This window comes from Narcine bancroftii, chromosome 10, assembly GCF_036971445.1.
Source record: "Narcine bancroftii isolate sNarBan1 chromosome 10, sNarBan1.hap1, whole genome shotgun sequence".
In the NCBI taxonomy this organism is placed as follows: Eukaryota; Metazoa; Chordata; class Chondrichthyes; order Torpediniformes; family Narcinidae; genus Narcine; species Narcine bancroftii.
Window position 1 is genome coordinate 11,341,226 of NC_091478.1, and position 13,738 is coordinate 11,354,963.

The 13,738-nt window shown below is 38.8% G+C and overlaps 1 protein-coding gene across 8 annotated transcripts in view; it reads left to right on the forward strand.

The window, feature by feature from the left end:
• Positions 1–13,172, forward strand: part of LOC138744162 (arginyl-tRNA--protein transferase 1) — a 101,640-nt gene extending 88,468 nt beyond the window's left edge. For 7 of the 8 annotated variants that reach the window (XM_069899827.1, XM_069899835.1, XM_069899834.1 and 4 more), the window contains one exon: positions 8,844–13,172. In XM_069899827.1, the coding sequence (XP_069755928.1) occupies positions 8,844–9,022 (179 nt within the window). In that variant the 3' untranslated portion in view covers positions 9,023–13,172. The remainder of the gene's footprint in view (positions 1–8,843) is intronic. The other variant, XM_069899833.1, reaches the window with a different exon arrangement.
• The last annotated feature ends 566 nt before the right edge of the window (positions 13,173–13,738 follow it).

Genomic DNA, 13,738 nt, shown 5'->3' on the forward strand with positions numbered 1-13,738 from the left:
GCTGTCTTACATGAATCTGGCAAGTTTTGTGTTTCTTCTACTTGGTTCATTACTTCCAGGAGAGGAGGAATTAATAACTCTTTAAATGTTTTATAAAATTCTATTGGAAATCTATCCTCTCCTGGTGTTTTATTGTTCGGCAGCTTTTTTAATATATCTTGTACTTCCTCTATTTCAAATGGTTTTATTAGTTTGTTTTGTTCCTCGTCTTGCAATTTAAGCAGTTCAAATTTAGCTAAAAATTCCTCTATTTTGTCATCTTTTCCCTCGTTCTCAGTTTGGTAAAATTGTTCATAAATTTCCTTAAAATTTTCATTAATCTCTGTTGGGTTATATGTAATTTGTTTGTCCTTTTTCCTTGATGCCAATACCATTCTTTTAGCTTGTTCTGTTTTAAGTTGCCAGGCTGATACTTTGTACTTTTTCTCCCAGTTCGTAATATTTTTGCTTTGTTTTCATTATGTTCTTCTCCACCTTGTACATTTGTAATGTTTCATATTTTATTTTTTCGTCTGCCAATTCTCTCCTTTTTGTTATATCATCCCTTTTGAGCTTCCTCTTGAAGGTCATTGAAACTACACTCATCCAGGTCTCTTCACGAGACTTTGGAGATGACGGACAAGCTATGTTTGGGGAGTTCGGATGTGAGTGACTCACCATAGGATTCCTGGCCTGGAACATTCCTTTGGAGCCTATGTGTGGGTGTATATGGCTACTCCAGTTTAGATTCTGGCAGAAACCATGGAGAAACTGAAACCTCAGGAACAGGAGGAATGTTACAACACAATTTGTAATCTTTTGGCTCCGAGGATTTCTTGCTCTTTCATTATCACCATGCAAGTTCACAACCTTGATTCAGTAAGTTGCGAAGGGCATTTCAGGAATGAACAATAAATAGTCTTACCTGAAAATGAGATGCCAACCTGGTGAAACTGTCTCACAAGATTATTTAAATTTTAAAACAGGATGTAACAGGGCAGAGCAAGGCAATTTTGGTTAATGGATCATATTCCAGTTCCATAGTGCTACCATATCCAGTTATGAACAATGGGTAAATAAACAGCCAATTCGAAGATGAGGTACCATGATCATCCCATCTTCAGTGATCACAGCAAGAATATCAGAGTGCTTTAAATACTGCCGAAGCATTAATTCAGTTGTGATTGTCCAGGAGTGCTAAATAGATGATTCGTTCATTTTTTTAAATTTAGACATACAGCATGGTAATAGGTCATTTTAGCCTACGTGTCCGTGCTGCCCACTTTACACCCAATTAACCTACACCCCCAATACATTTCAAATGGTGGGAGAAAACCGGAGCTCCTAGTGAAAAACCCGTAGACACAGGGAGAACGTACAAACTCCTTACAGACAGCACAGGATTCAAACCTTGGTCCCGATCGCTAGCGCTTTAAAGGCATTGTACTAACAGCTACACCCACAGTGCTGCCGTCTAAGATTCCTCCTGAGATCTTTACAGAAACCAGAGATTTGCCAAATAGATTAAACTCCCTTGTGATTTTCCAAAGAGAACAACATTCCAGATGTAGTCCAGAATACCTACACGCAAACTAATTTCACACCTGGACAACTTGTTCCAGAGCTGTTCAAACAGCTGTAGCATTTACAGCTGCTTTATCAGGAAGTGGGGTGTTTGCTGACAGTTCTCCGTTCCAGTTGCACTTCTCCACAAATGAGACAAGACCTTGCAGCAAGACTTTGACAAAACTGAGAAATGGTTTTAATAGCTATCTTGATGCTTGCTTGGATAGCCTGCTCTCTATGGATGAGCACTGGCAAGATTAACTTGAAATTTCCAAAAACTTGAAATGCAGTCAGAATTCACAGGTCTGTGGATTTTATTCAAACAGTAAAAGGTGATGTTTTAGTTCTGTTCCAAGATAGAATTGTTTCCTTCTATTCTCTGTTAATAGGAGAATTCTCTGTAATCTGATAGCTACAGTGAATTATCCTTTTTGAATTTGGAGGAATGGTCATTTGGCACATAGTTGACCCTGCATGCGGCAAAAACAAAGATACCCAACTGATGTTTTGGGCTTGAGCCCTTCATCAAAGTTTGAGAAATTGCTGTCAAGTGTCCAAACAAAAGAGTGTGGTGGGGGGGTGGGTGGCAAGGCAGAAGTTGATAGGTAGATGATGTGGAGAAAGGAGGGAGGGAGCAGCAGCAATGAGGGGGAGTAGGCACGGTGGGGCTGTATGGGTGAAAGGACAGGAAAAAAGGGAGGGAGAAGAAAAGGCGAGCAAATTTAATGGAAAGCAGCAAAGTCACTGTTCATGCCATGTGGCTGGAAGGTGTCCAACTGGGAAATAAGGTGTTGTTCTTCCAATCTGCGAGTGGCCAGGGTGGGACAGTACACAAGGCCATGGACAGACATGTGAGCATGACCCGGAATTGAAATGGTTGGAGGCCACTGTGGTTGCAAACGGTGCTGAGTGAAGCAATCTCCCAGCCTGCCACCAATCTCTCCAATGTAGAGAATGCAACAAACGGTGCACTGGATGCAGTAGATAAGTCCTCTGGATATACAAGTGTGACTTCATGTGAAAGACCTGTTTGGAACCCCAGTCCATGGTGAGGGAGGAGGTGTGGGTGCAAGTGTTGCACCTCCTGTGGGCACAGGGGAAGGTGCCGGGGGTTTGATGGGTGGGGAGGGACGGGTGCATGAGGGAATCGTGGAGGGAGGTCCCTGTGGAAGGCCAAGAGTGGAGAAGAGGGCAAGAATGTGTCTGGTGGTAGGATCCTGTAGGAAGTGTTGGCTGCAGAGGCTGGCAGGATGGTAGGTGAGAATGAAGGGGATTTTATCTTTGTTGAGTCTGAGGGCAGAGGGATCAGGGCAGATGTGCAGGAAACAGAGGAGATGCAGGTGAGGGCTGAGCTGATAGTGGTGGAGGGGAAGCCACGTTTGTGGAAGAAGGCAGACATTTCAGAAGTTCTGGACTGGAAGTCCTCATCTTGGGAACAGATGCAGTGGAGACAGAGAAATTGATAGAAGGGGATGGAATCCTTGCAGGGGGCAGGTTGTGAAGAAGTATAGTCTAATTGGTTGTGGGAGCTGGAGGATTTGTAGTATAAGTCATTGAAAGCTTGTCTCCCTTGATGGAGACAGAGAGATCCAGGAAGGGGAGAAGGTTATCAAAGATGGACCAAATGAGTTTGAGATAGGGGTGTAAGTTTGACGGGAAGTGGATGACGCTGACAAGCTCATTGCAGGTGCAAGAGGCAGCCCTGATATAGACATTTATATAGCAGAGGAAGAGTTGTGGTTGATATTTTGATGTTGATGCTTCAATAAATAATGTTAATTGTACTAATGCAAATATTTCCTGCTCTTTGAATGGTACTACTGGATCATGCAAAAACGAAGTAAACACTTCCCAAGGTGATTAAAAACAATAAATACGGACATGTTTTTCATGAGATGTTTTTATTCATTCATTCATGAAGATGTGGCAGATTCTGAGTTTATTTTAGTGGCAAATTAGACAGATTTGTGTGCTAGATTTAGGCAAGCTTATTTCTTTCTTTCAGTTCATATCTGCCATTATCAACCGTTTTTGGCTATGGCCCGCTTAGAATTCTGCTCAAAGTTGATGGGCCCCCTTCCCTGAGAAGCAGTCAAGTTTGGTTGGCTTCTTCTGTACTTCTCCAAACTACATTAAAAATGATTTCAGTCCGAGGCCCTCTTCAATGCTCAGTTAAGAATGGCTGGTTTAAATTACAATAGTTTGCACTTAACTTACAGTGTATCAAAGGATTCAATATTTGAACTGTTTTCTGACCAAATTGCAAAAATGTATAGTTAATAATTTTGATTTGAAGTTAAATTAAATGTGTGTTTTCTATTTAAACAGAACTGTCCTGTTACCATGCCAGCTGCTAACCAGATGGTTTATTATTACACAGGAGACTTTGGAATGTACAATCTCACTTTTAAAACTATGTACAAGTCCTAGATATTGGGCAACATGTTTTCTCTCTTGGGTATCCAAGGTTTTAAGCATTGACAAAATTTGCAAATGTTTTTTGCCATTTGGTATTCAGAAGACTGGTGTGTGAAGCTGCATTGTCCTTCGGATATTTCTTAAAGTTCTCAGAGCCTCGTAGATTGCTCTGTAAACATTTACTGTCATAGACTATCAGAAGTATTCGATGAAGCAAAGAATCTGAAAATAATCTATTTTTATCTCAACAAAATGACTGACATTTTATCGGAGTGAAAAATAACCCTATTCATTGGGTTAAAGTGTGTTCTGAGCAGTTGAGCTAAAAAAAATCTTTCTGGAAGTGCAAGATACAATGTGTGAATGACTGGACCAGCAATGTTTCTATGTATCAGTGTGATTTATAGATTAACAAAAATATAAACATGATGAAGAAGATGGATTAAATTCAAGCGCAATGAAAGGAAGTGAAAAGGGAGAATAAATCAAAATATAGACATTTAAAATTTTTGAATTTTAAAAATCTGATTACCGGTAATTGTGTTTGAGACTGGTACTCAATAATTTATTCTGCTTCTGAGCTGCAGAAATTAATTGGCATTGCATTAATAATTTTTGGCTTGTTATATGTATTTTAATTGTGTATTAACTTTTCATGACAGAATTAAAGGATAGTTGGCAATTATATTCTTAAAAATAATAGATTAAAGACAAGATATCATTTATAGAAAAGGAATTACAAAACAAAGTAAAAAAAAATACAGTAAAATCCCTGGTATCCAGAATTCAAACAACTGGCCAAAAACACCCCAAGGAACTAAATGAATGAATAAGTAAATAGATAAGTGAACAGATAAATAAATAGAATTGATAGAACTTTAGAATTGTAAAAGTAAATGTTCTCCAAAGCAACACATAACCTTTGGAAGATGGGAGCAGATGTTCAGCTAGCGGAATGCTTTGGTCGAGCCCTGCCCACAACAGCTGTTTGAATAAAGTTGTCTTTGAATAAAATGGCGGCACCCAGGATGAGAAGCCAGCTGATGCCGAACCCACTGGAAAGACTCTCTCAAAGTGACTCCCTAACTCTACCTAGTGAGAGAGAGTTTTTACCTTTATTGGTATATTATTAAGTATTTTAGTAAGGCTTTATCTATAAATTTGGGGGATGGTGGCACAGTTTGCACAGCATATAAACAAGAAATGTGAACAAACTGACTGGACAATATAGAGAGAGAAAAAAGGAACTTTAAATGAGTCCCTGATTGAGTTTGTGATTGAGGACTCTTGATGGTGGAGGGTAGCAGCTGTTCCTTCAGATTTATTGTCAGAGTACATGCATGACATCACATACAACACTGAGATTCCTTTCCCTGTGGGCGTGGCAAAATTACCACTAATTGGTAGTGCAAAAATAAACTGTACACAGTGTAAAACATGTAAACAAACAACTGTAAACAGATAACAAATGTAAACTGATTGCAATACAGAGAGAACAAAAAGAAAATGAGTAAAATGCCCAAGTAAGAGTCCTGAAATGGGTCCCTGAGTGAGTTTGTGGTTGAGGCGTCTGATGGTGGAGGGGGAGCAGCTGTTCCTGAACCTGCTGGTGTGAGTCATGTGGCACCGAGACCTCTCTCCTGATGGACAGAGAGTGTGCGTTGGGTGGTGAGGGTTTTTGATGATCGCTGCTGCTTTCTGACAGCAGTGTTCCCTGAAGATGTCCTCAATACAGTAATGGGGGGGGTTTTGTCTGTGATGTCCTGGGGTGTTGAGTCAGATTTTTTTTGCACTGCCAATAAGTCGTAATTCTGCCTCACCGGCAGAATATGATGTTATGTATATAGACTTAAATTTGAATCTAAATCTTGATTCATGACCTTGTACGAATCTCTTTGAATATTGAATAGTGTAGCACAAGATTGGGCCCTTTAGCCAAAATTTCTGTGCTGAAAATGATGCCCAGGTTAAAAGAAAAACTCTGCGACTTGCACATGATACATATCCCTCTATTCCAAGCACATTCATGTGCCTTCCTTGAAATCTCTTTAACTTCTATTGTATCTGCTCCCACACTATTCCTGGCAGCCCATACACAGCACCAACTGGCTGATAAGCATGAAAGTTGGTGTGATACTTTATTCAAACGATTAAAAGAAAATTGGAGGAACCCAGCAGTTTAACTGGCAACCATTGGGATGGTGAACAAACTACTCTTCAGCGTGAAAGATGTGGGAATGGTTCAGGAGAGAAAATGATTAGAGGAATCCATATATTAGCGTAGATATGGTTTCATTAGCTTCAGTGTCTGATCCTATTCTGGAATCCAGAATCAATTTATTTCACTTGCCCTTTGATTTCTTCTTCAGAGGAACCCACTTGGAACCAAGTGTGATCCATATCTCTGCTTCCTGCATTCACACATGAGCAGTTGCCTTTTCTGGCATTTACTGTGAAATTTCTGCAGGAAACCCGAAAGCACAAATTTCAGTTTTCCTTCAAGCTGACACTGAAATCTGAAGAGAACAAGTTAAACAAATTGAAGTTCTCATCCTGAGATTTGTGGCATGGATTATTTGATGGGACCTGATGAAGATAAATTCTAAGCCAGTTTCTAAATCTTGAGTTTCCATGACCAGAAATTCTAGTCCACGGCGAGCTCTCCACTGGCCACCGTGACAGAGGTGCACCAAAGAAAAGGTACAAGGACTGCCTAAAGAAATCTCTTGGTGCCTGCCACATTGACCACCGCCAGTGGGCTGATAACGCCTCAAACCGTGCATCTTGGCGCCTCACAGTTTGGCGGGCAGCAGCCTCCTTTGAAGAAGACCGCAGAGCCCACCTCACTGACAAAAGGCAAAGGAGGAAAAACCCAACACCCAACCCCAACCAACCAATTTTCCCTTGCAACCGCTGCAATCGTGTCTGCCTGTCCCGCATCGGACTGGTCAGCCACAAACGAGCCTGCAGCTGACGTGGACTTTTTTACCCCCTCCATAAATCTTCGTCCGCGAAACCAAGCCAAAGAAGAAAGAAACAAGCAATTTTTGAGCTCAGTACGTACATAAAAAGAATTTGATGTAAAATGGAACAGCTTACCTAACAAAAGACTGAGTCATTACACAGATCAGGTTTCTTCAGTAATTGCAAGCTGGCTTATTGAAGTCCATTTGATCCATTGAGTTTAGTTGTCTTCCAAATGACACATTATTGGAAAATAAATATTTCAATGGCTTGCGCAATGTTAGGAAGAAATATATTTGCACTGGGAGCAACTGATCTTCCCTTCCCCCTTTGTTTCTTTTGCTACCCTTGCTTGTTTTTACAAAAATCTGTCAGCCCTATATCTAAGGAATTGCTTTCCTTCATTCTATTACCCTGAGAATTGCTTCTTCTATCATATTGTGCTTATAATTTAACAAACTTAAAATAGCATAGGCTTTCAAATACCTTCATAGTTTCATTGTATAATTTTGCTGTAACCAGCCTTTACTCAAGGAGCAGTACTTTACAATATATATGCTGCACACTATCTTTATTAGCTTTTGCTGACAATACAGTATTCAATTTGGGGACCAAGGTTATCTTGGAATCAAGATTTGTATTTGTAGATTAATCTTTAGTACAAGTTGTGATGCTAAATAAACAGGCATTTGTTTAGGTAATTATAGAAGTCTCTATCATAACTCTTCTGACATTCTTTCCTCAAGAAATACTACTACTGGTCATTGTCGTCATTGTTTATTTCACTTACCACTTGCTGCAGTATTAATTTATAAAATAGCTGACTATATTTTTGTAGAAATTATTTGTCTAAGAACTCTTTCTAGCTTCCTTAAAATAGGAAAATGTTGCAAAATGTAAATTCATTTTAGTTTTACCACCATACGCTTATCAAACTGCAAAGTAAAAATCCTTTTATTTGAGCAAAATTGTTTTTGAGGAGTTATTCATAGAAAGGGAATTAAATGTGGAATATTTTAAGCAGTTATAATTTTTCCACAGGCTTACCATAAAGAAGTAGTAACGGTCATGTAGTCCGTTATATGTTTTAAAAAATGCTAAATCATTACATAATATTTGCTTGTTCATTACATTTTGTGCTAATATCCCAAGGAGCTCAACAAAGATTAATTTTTTTTGGACATACAGCATGGTGATAGGCCATTTCAGCCCACCCAATTTACAGCCAATTAATCTACATCCCATGTACGTTTTGAAGAGTGGGAGGAAACCCATGCAAATATTGGGAAAACGTACAAACTTCAGGGATTTGAACCCTGGACCCAGGGTGCTGTAAAGGCGTTGCACTAACTGCTACACCAACCATGCCTCCCCCAAATGAAAAAAGTAGCATTGTCTAAATAAACTATTTGTACTAAACATTTTATGACGAACATGTTTTATTTTTGCCTAGACCCCTTCTTATGGAAAGTGAAAAGAAAAAGAGTTAGAATCCTTCTTAAATAAGTTTATTAAGTAGTTTATTGTAAAATATTTATTTTCACTCCTGCATTTCTTTCCTTGCTTGTAATTCACCCCCCCAAAAAACTCCAATAGTAAATTTTAAATGACATGTTCTGCATTTACACATAATTTAAAAATAATGTTCAATAATGCATTTGTTTGGATGTTAAACAACAGCGATATGTTCTTTTCTTCGTGTTATTCTGACAACATTGTATGGGGAAGAGACATCTCACTATTGTTTTATTTTTGGAAATATACTTATTCATATTTGGTAACCTTGTGTTCTCTATACACTATGTGCTGGTTCTATAAAACTTAATAAGATTGAAAGAGAACATTGCATGTTGCAAAAATAGTCAATGCGTACAACATTCATTCTTCATTAAGCAACCTATTACATTTATTTTCAGAAGATGAAAACAGTCTCCAAAACCTAAGTAAAGTTCTGATACTACACAAGAATACAGTCATGCCTTATAACGTCTATCGCAGAAGGCAGAAGAGAGTTGACAACGAAGCTGTCATACAACAATATGCAAACCTGGTCGGACAGGCCTGCGCCGAACGGATGGTGCTCTATCGAAACTAAATACAATATTTTTAAGTGTTAAAAGATATACAATTGAAATAATGTGGTAAATTGAAAAAAAGAGTCTGTGCAATCGTATACATGCATAGAGGTGTCTTGCACAAAATTGCTTTGAAATAATCCTCAAATATTTCCAGGCTAGAACAGATTTTCTGTGGCCAGAACCTCTCTATAAAGAACACATTTTTGCAATATGTTTAGTACAGGATTCTTTCATTTTGGCTCTGCTATTTCTCTTTATTTTCCTTTGTGCCCTTTTGTATTTTTATTTCCTCCTAATTCCTTCCACATTTTTTCACACTCCACCTTCTTTGTGTGTTCCACTTAGCTTTTCATTTCTTCTGATCTTTCACACTTTGATTTCATTTGTTTCCTTTCTTATTTTTCATCTCTAAATGAGCAGCTGATCACCAGCCTTAAAAACTGCTCACAGTGCCACTTGTCCACTGGATAGAAAGATTTTTTTTTAATGCATGCATATTTTCTTTGTTTATTTTGAAATCTTTACATTAAAAGGAAATACTTTCATCTTTAAATTAACAGTGAATTTTGGGCACGGTAGGAAGTTTCATGACAATGGGAATTGAGGTATGCTAGAAATTTGCTTCAGCCAACTTCTTGGATAATTGTTTGGCATTTTAATATTCCGTAGATTGGAAGCTGTACGTTAATCCATGGCTACTCTGCCAGGTTTAAAAAAAAACAGATTTACATTTATTATCTTTGTTCAAGGGAAATGGTGACATATAATATATTGTGGTGAAAGAGGGCATCTTTTGCAACAGATGTCTTTAACTTATTTTGTTGCAAAGTGCTTTAGAGATGTTAAATGTAGAGGGAAAAGATTTTCTACAACACTGAGTTATGGCATTAAAAATGGACAAATTATAAAGAAAATTACTCAATAGACAATGAAGAAAAATTGGCTTAATAGCTACAATATGTATAGTTAAAAATATAATTATAGATGTATTCACCTGATAGTTAAAAAATAAATACAAATGCTTCTTTCGATGTATTTATTTAGATTTTTAGTTTTTAATATATATAATACGATTGATATGAGGACTTTCATATTAAGCAAATTTTGAATTTTATAATGAATTTACAATATCATCTTCAAAACCAGTTATAAATACTGTTGAAAGGAGATTTTGACAATCTGCAAACATGGAAGCACTTGTTAGTTGAAGAGCATTTCTATACTCATCTCTCAAAAGGATTCATGAAAAAATAATGCGTGTTTAATGAGACCATCTCCTTTTGTTTGTGTTCAGCAGAGAATATGTATTGTATTCACCAAGCCATGTGAAATAACAGTTGGATTGATGTCTTAAGCAATTTGCATTCAAGTCAACTGATGAAACAAAAAAGGAGAGAATGGGAAAATTATATGCTTTGAAAGTACAAATGCCTCAGAGTGGTTTACCAAATTGCAGTCTTATCCTTCTCCAATTATTTTGTGCATTAACACAATGCTATCTTTTACTTGCTAGAAAATGCAAACGCGTAAGAGTAAATGTTGATGGCCTCCGAGCATCCGAACAGCTGCTCTTGATTATATTGAATTTACTTCAGTGAGAGAACATGTTTTCCATTTTATTTCACGAGTGAGTTGCGGAGAATGTTCCAGGGAACAAAACAGATAGGACACCCATTGTTCTGTTTGTACAGAGCATTGACTTTAGAAATTATAAAATGTGAAGTTGACACTGAAATTTATTTTTCTTCTGCATGGTTCAGAAATAATGGTGCTAATTAACAGTTGCAAAGAAAAATAATCTAATTGTATGACTCTAGAGCCCTGTGTATGTTCATGACATCAACCCACTGGCAGTGTGGTTTAGATTGCAACTACCTGGTGTGTGAAAAACATTTTTCCTCACTTTCCCTGTGTTTGTCAGCAATCATTTCAGCCACAAGATATTGCTACAGTATTTCTTCAGTATAACTCTCGTCAGCTGCTGCATTTAATGACCCACTTTACATCATCAGGTCAGTAATGGGGATGTATGTGGAGGACTGAACATAATGAAGCGACTCATCCTTTTATCCAGCAAGGCTAGGTGACATTTAATCATCTGCTGATGTGGCAAGTAATAGCTTTGTCTTGTAATTATGAGACCATTACTAGTTGCAACAAGAAACAGTCTCACTGTGTTCCATTTGGTGCTCTCTTTGCTGAGTCGCCCACCATCACTCTGGACCAGAAGCTTAATTGACCAGCCGTATTGTGCTGAGCAGGTTAACGATTAGGGATTTGCATTTGACATGCATCTCACTGTCCTCCAAAGCCAATTCAAAGCATGTAATGTGATGCAGTGTTCATCATTTAGATGAATGTAGCTTCAATAACATGAAAGGCAACTTTCAGGATGAAACAGCTCACTTGTTGCAACTCTACAAATCTCTGGTGAGACCACACTTAGAATATTGCGTTCAGTTCTGGCCACCTCATTATAGAATGTGGAAGCTATGGTGAGGTTGTAGAAGAGATTTACCAGGATATTGCCTGGATTGGAAGGCAAAGTTAGCAGAGCTAGTACTTCTCTCTTTGGAACGGAGGAGGATAAGAGGTGACTTAATTAAGGTCTTCAAGATTCTGAGAGGTATAGATAAGGCAGACAACCAGTGCTTTTATCCAGGGTAGGAGTAGCAAATGCCAGAAATGTACAAAGCGAAGGGAGGGAAGTTTAGGGGAGACATCAGGGGTAAGTTTTTTACATGGAGAATTGTGGGTCCCTGGAAAGCCTTGCCAGGGGTGGTGGTGGAGACGAACATTAGAGGCATTTAAAAGCACACGGGAATGAAAGAACACTAGAGGGTTACGAGGTAGGAAGGGTTTCGTGATTTTTTTTAGGGTAGGAATGTATAGGTCGCAAAGCTTCGAAGGGCAAAGGGTCTGTACTGCACAGTAGAGTTCTATGTACATGGTAGGCTTATTCAGAAAGTCAAAGATATGGGGTTCAGGGAAGTTTGTCCATGTGGATTCAGAATTTGGCTTGCCTATAGAAAGCAAGAGTGTTGTGGAGGGAGTACGTAAGGATTGGAGGGTTGTGCCTAGTGGGACCTCTGCTTTTCGTGATTTTTATTAACGACTTGGATGAGGGGGTAGAAGAGTTTGTAGACAACACAGGTAGATGATGTTGTAGATAGTGCAGAGGATTTTAGATTGCAGAGGGACATTGATAGGATGCAGAACTGGGTTGAGAAGTGGCAGTTAAGAGTTCAATCTGGAGAAGTGTGAGATGGTCCACTTTGGAAGAACAAACTCCAAGGCAGAGTGCTCTTGGTCATGTGAAAGAGCAGAGGGGGGGTCCAGAGATTGCTTACATATCCCTGAAAGTTGCTTCACAGGTAGAAAGCTTATGGGGATTTAGCTTTCATAAATTGAGAGATTGCATTTAAGAGCAGCGAGGTAATGAGGCAGTTCTACATAACTCTGGTTCGATCATACTTGGAGTACTGTGTCCAGTTCTGGTTACCTCATTATAGTAAAGACTTGGAAAGGGTGCAGAGGAGATTTACCAGGATGACACCTGGTTTAGAGAGTATGCATTTTTTGAGAAGAGATTAAGGAAGCTCAGGCTTTACTCTTTGGGGAGGAGGAGGTTGAGAGGAGACATGATAGAGGTATACAAGATATTAAGAGGAATAGATGAGGGGTCAGCCAGCACCTCCTTCCCAGGACATCACTGCTCAATTCAAGCAAGCCTGGCTTTAAGATAGTGGGTGAAAAGTTCAAGGGAGATATTAGAGGAATGTTTTTTTTACCTAGAGAGTGTTTGGTGCATGGAATGCATTACCTCGGTCTGGTGGAGGCAGGTACTTTGGTGAATTTCAAGGGACGATGAGATAAGCATATGGAGGAATTTAAAGTGGAGGGTTATGTGAAAGGCATAGTCAAAAGATCGGCACAACATTGTGGGCCGTAGGGCCTGAACTGTACTGTTCTATGTTACTTTTTTCATGCCAGATGCTTCAGATTCCACTAGCTATTATCAAGGCAAATGTAGGAACCAGACTGCCCACAGCAAGTTATTTTGTACAGTACTGAATATAAATATAGACTAAGGGCCTGGAAATTTTGTGCCATTTGTAACCTTCGTTCCTAATATCTGCATAAATAAAAAACAGACATTTCCAATAACATCATTCTCCATCATGATTATGTGGTGCGCTCCAGATTTGGAGAACAGTGTACATTTACATATTTCTCAAGGCAAATTCAGACAACTGCGAATCAGATTGACAAAAATATGCTTCAATAATAAATGTATCCTGTAATTAACAAAGAAAATTTTGTGATGCTAGAGCAGCCATCTGTGCACAATAAAGCAACTGGTAATGGAGCACGCATTAGGAAGGAGTAAAGCACGTGCAAGTCTGGAGTCAGGTTAGTATTCATTATGATGCCTTACTCAGTGGGTGATCAATCCACATAATACACAAGAGTTGGTACTTGATTTAACTCCCAGTCATCAATCAGTCATGGTCACATTTCAGGCATGTCCAATTAATCGATATTGAAGAATCAAAAGTTTTTAAAAATCTTGCACATTCATTCCTTCAGGATATTTCGACTCACAAGTCCGTGCCTGCCACGCACTTTACACCCCCAGTACGTTTTGAATAGTGGGAGGAATCCGGACCCTCGGGGGAAACCCATGTGGACACGGAGAACCTACAAACTCCTGACAGATGGCATGAGATTCA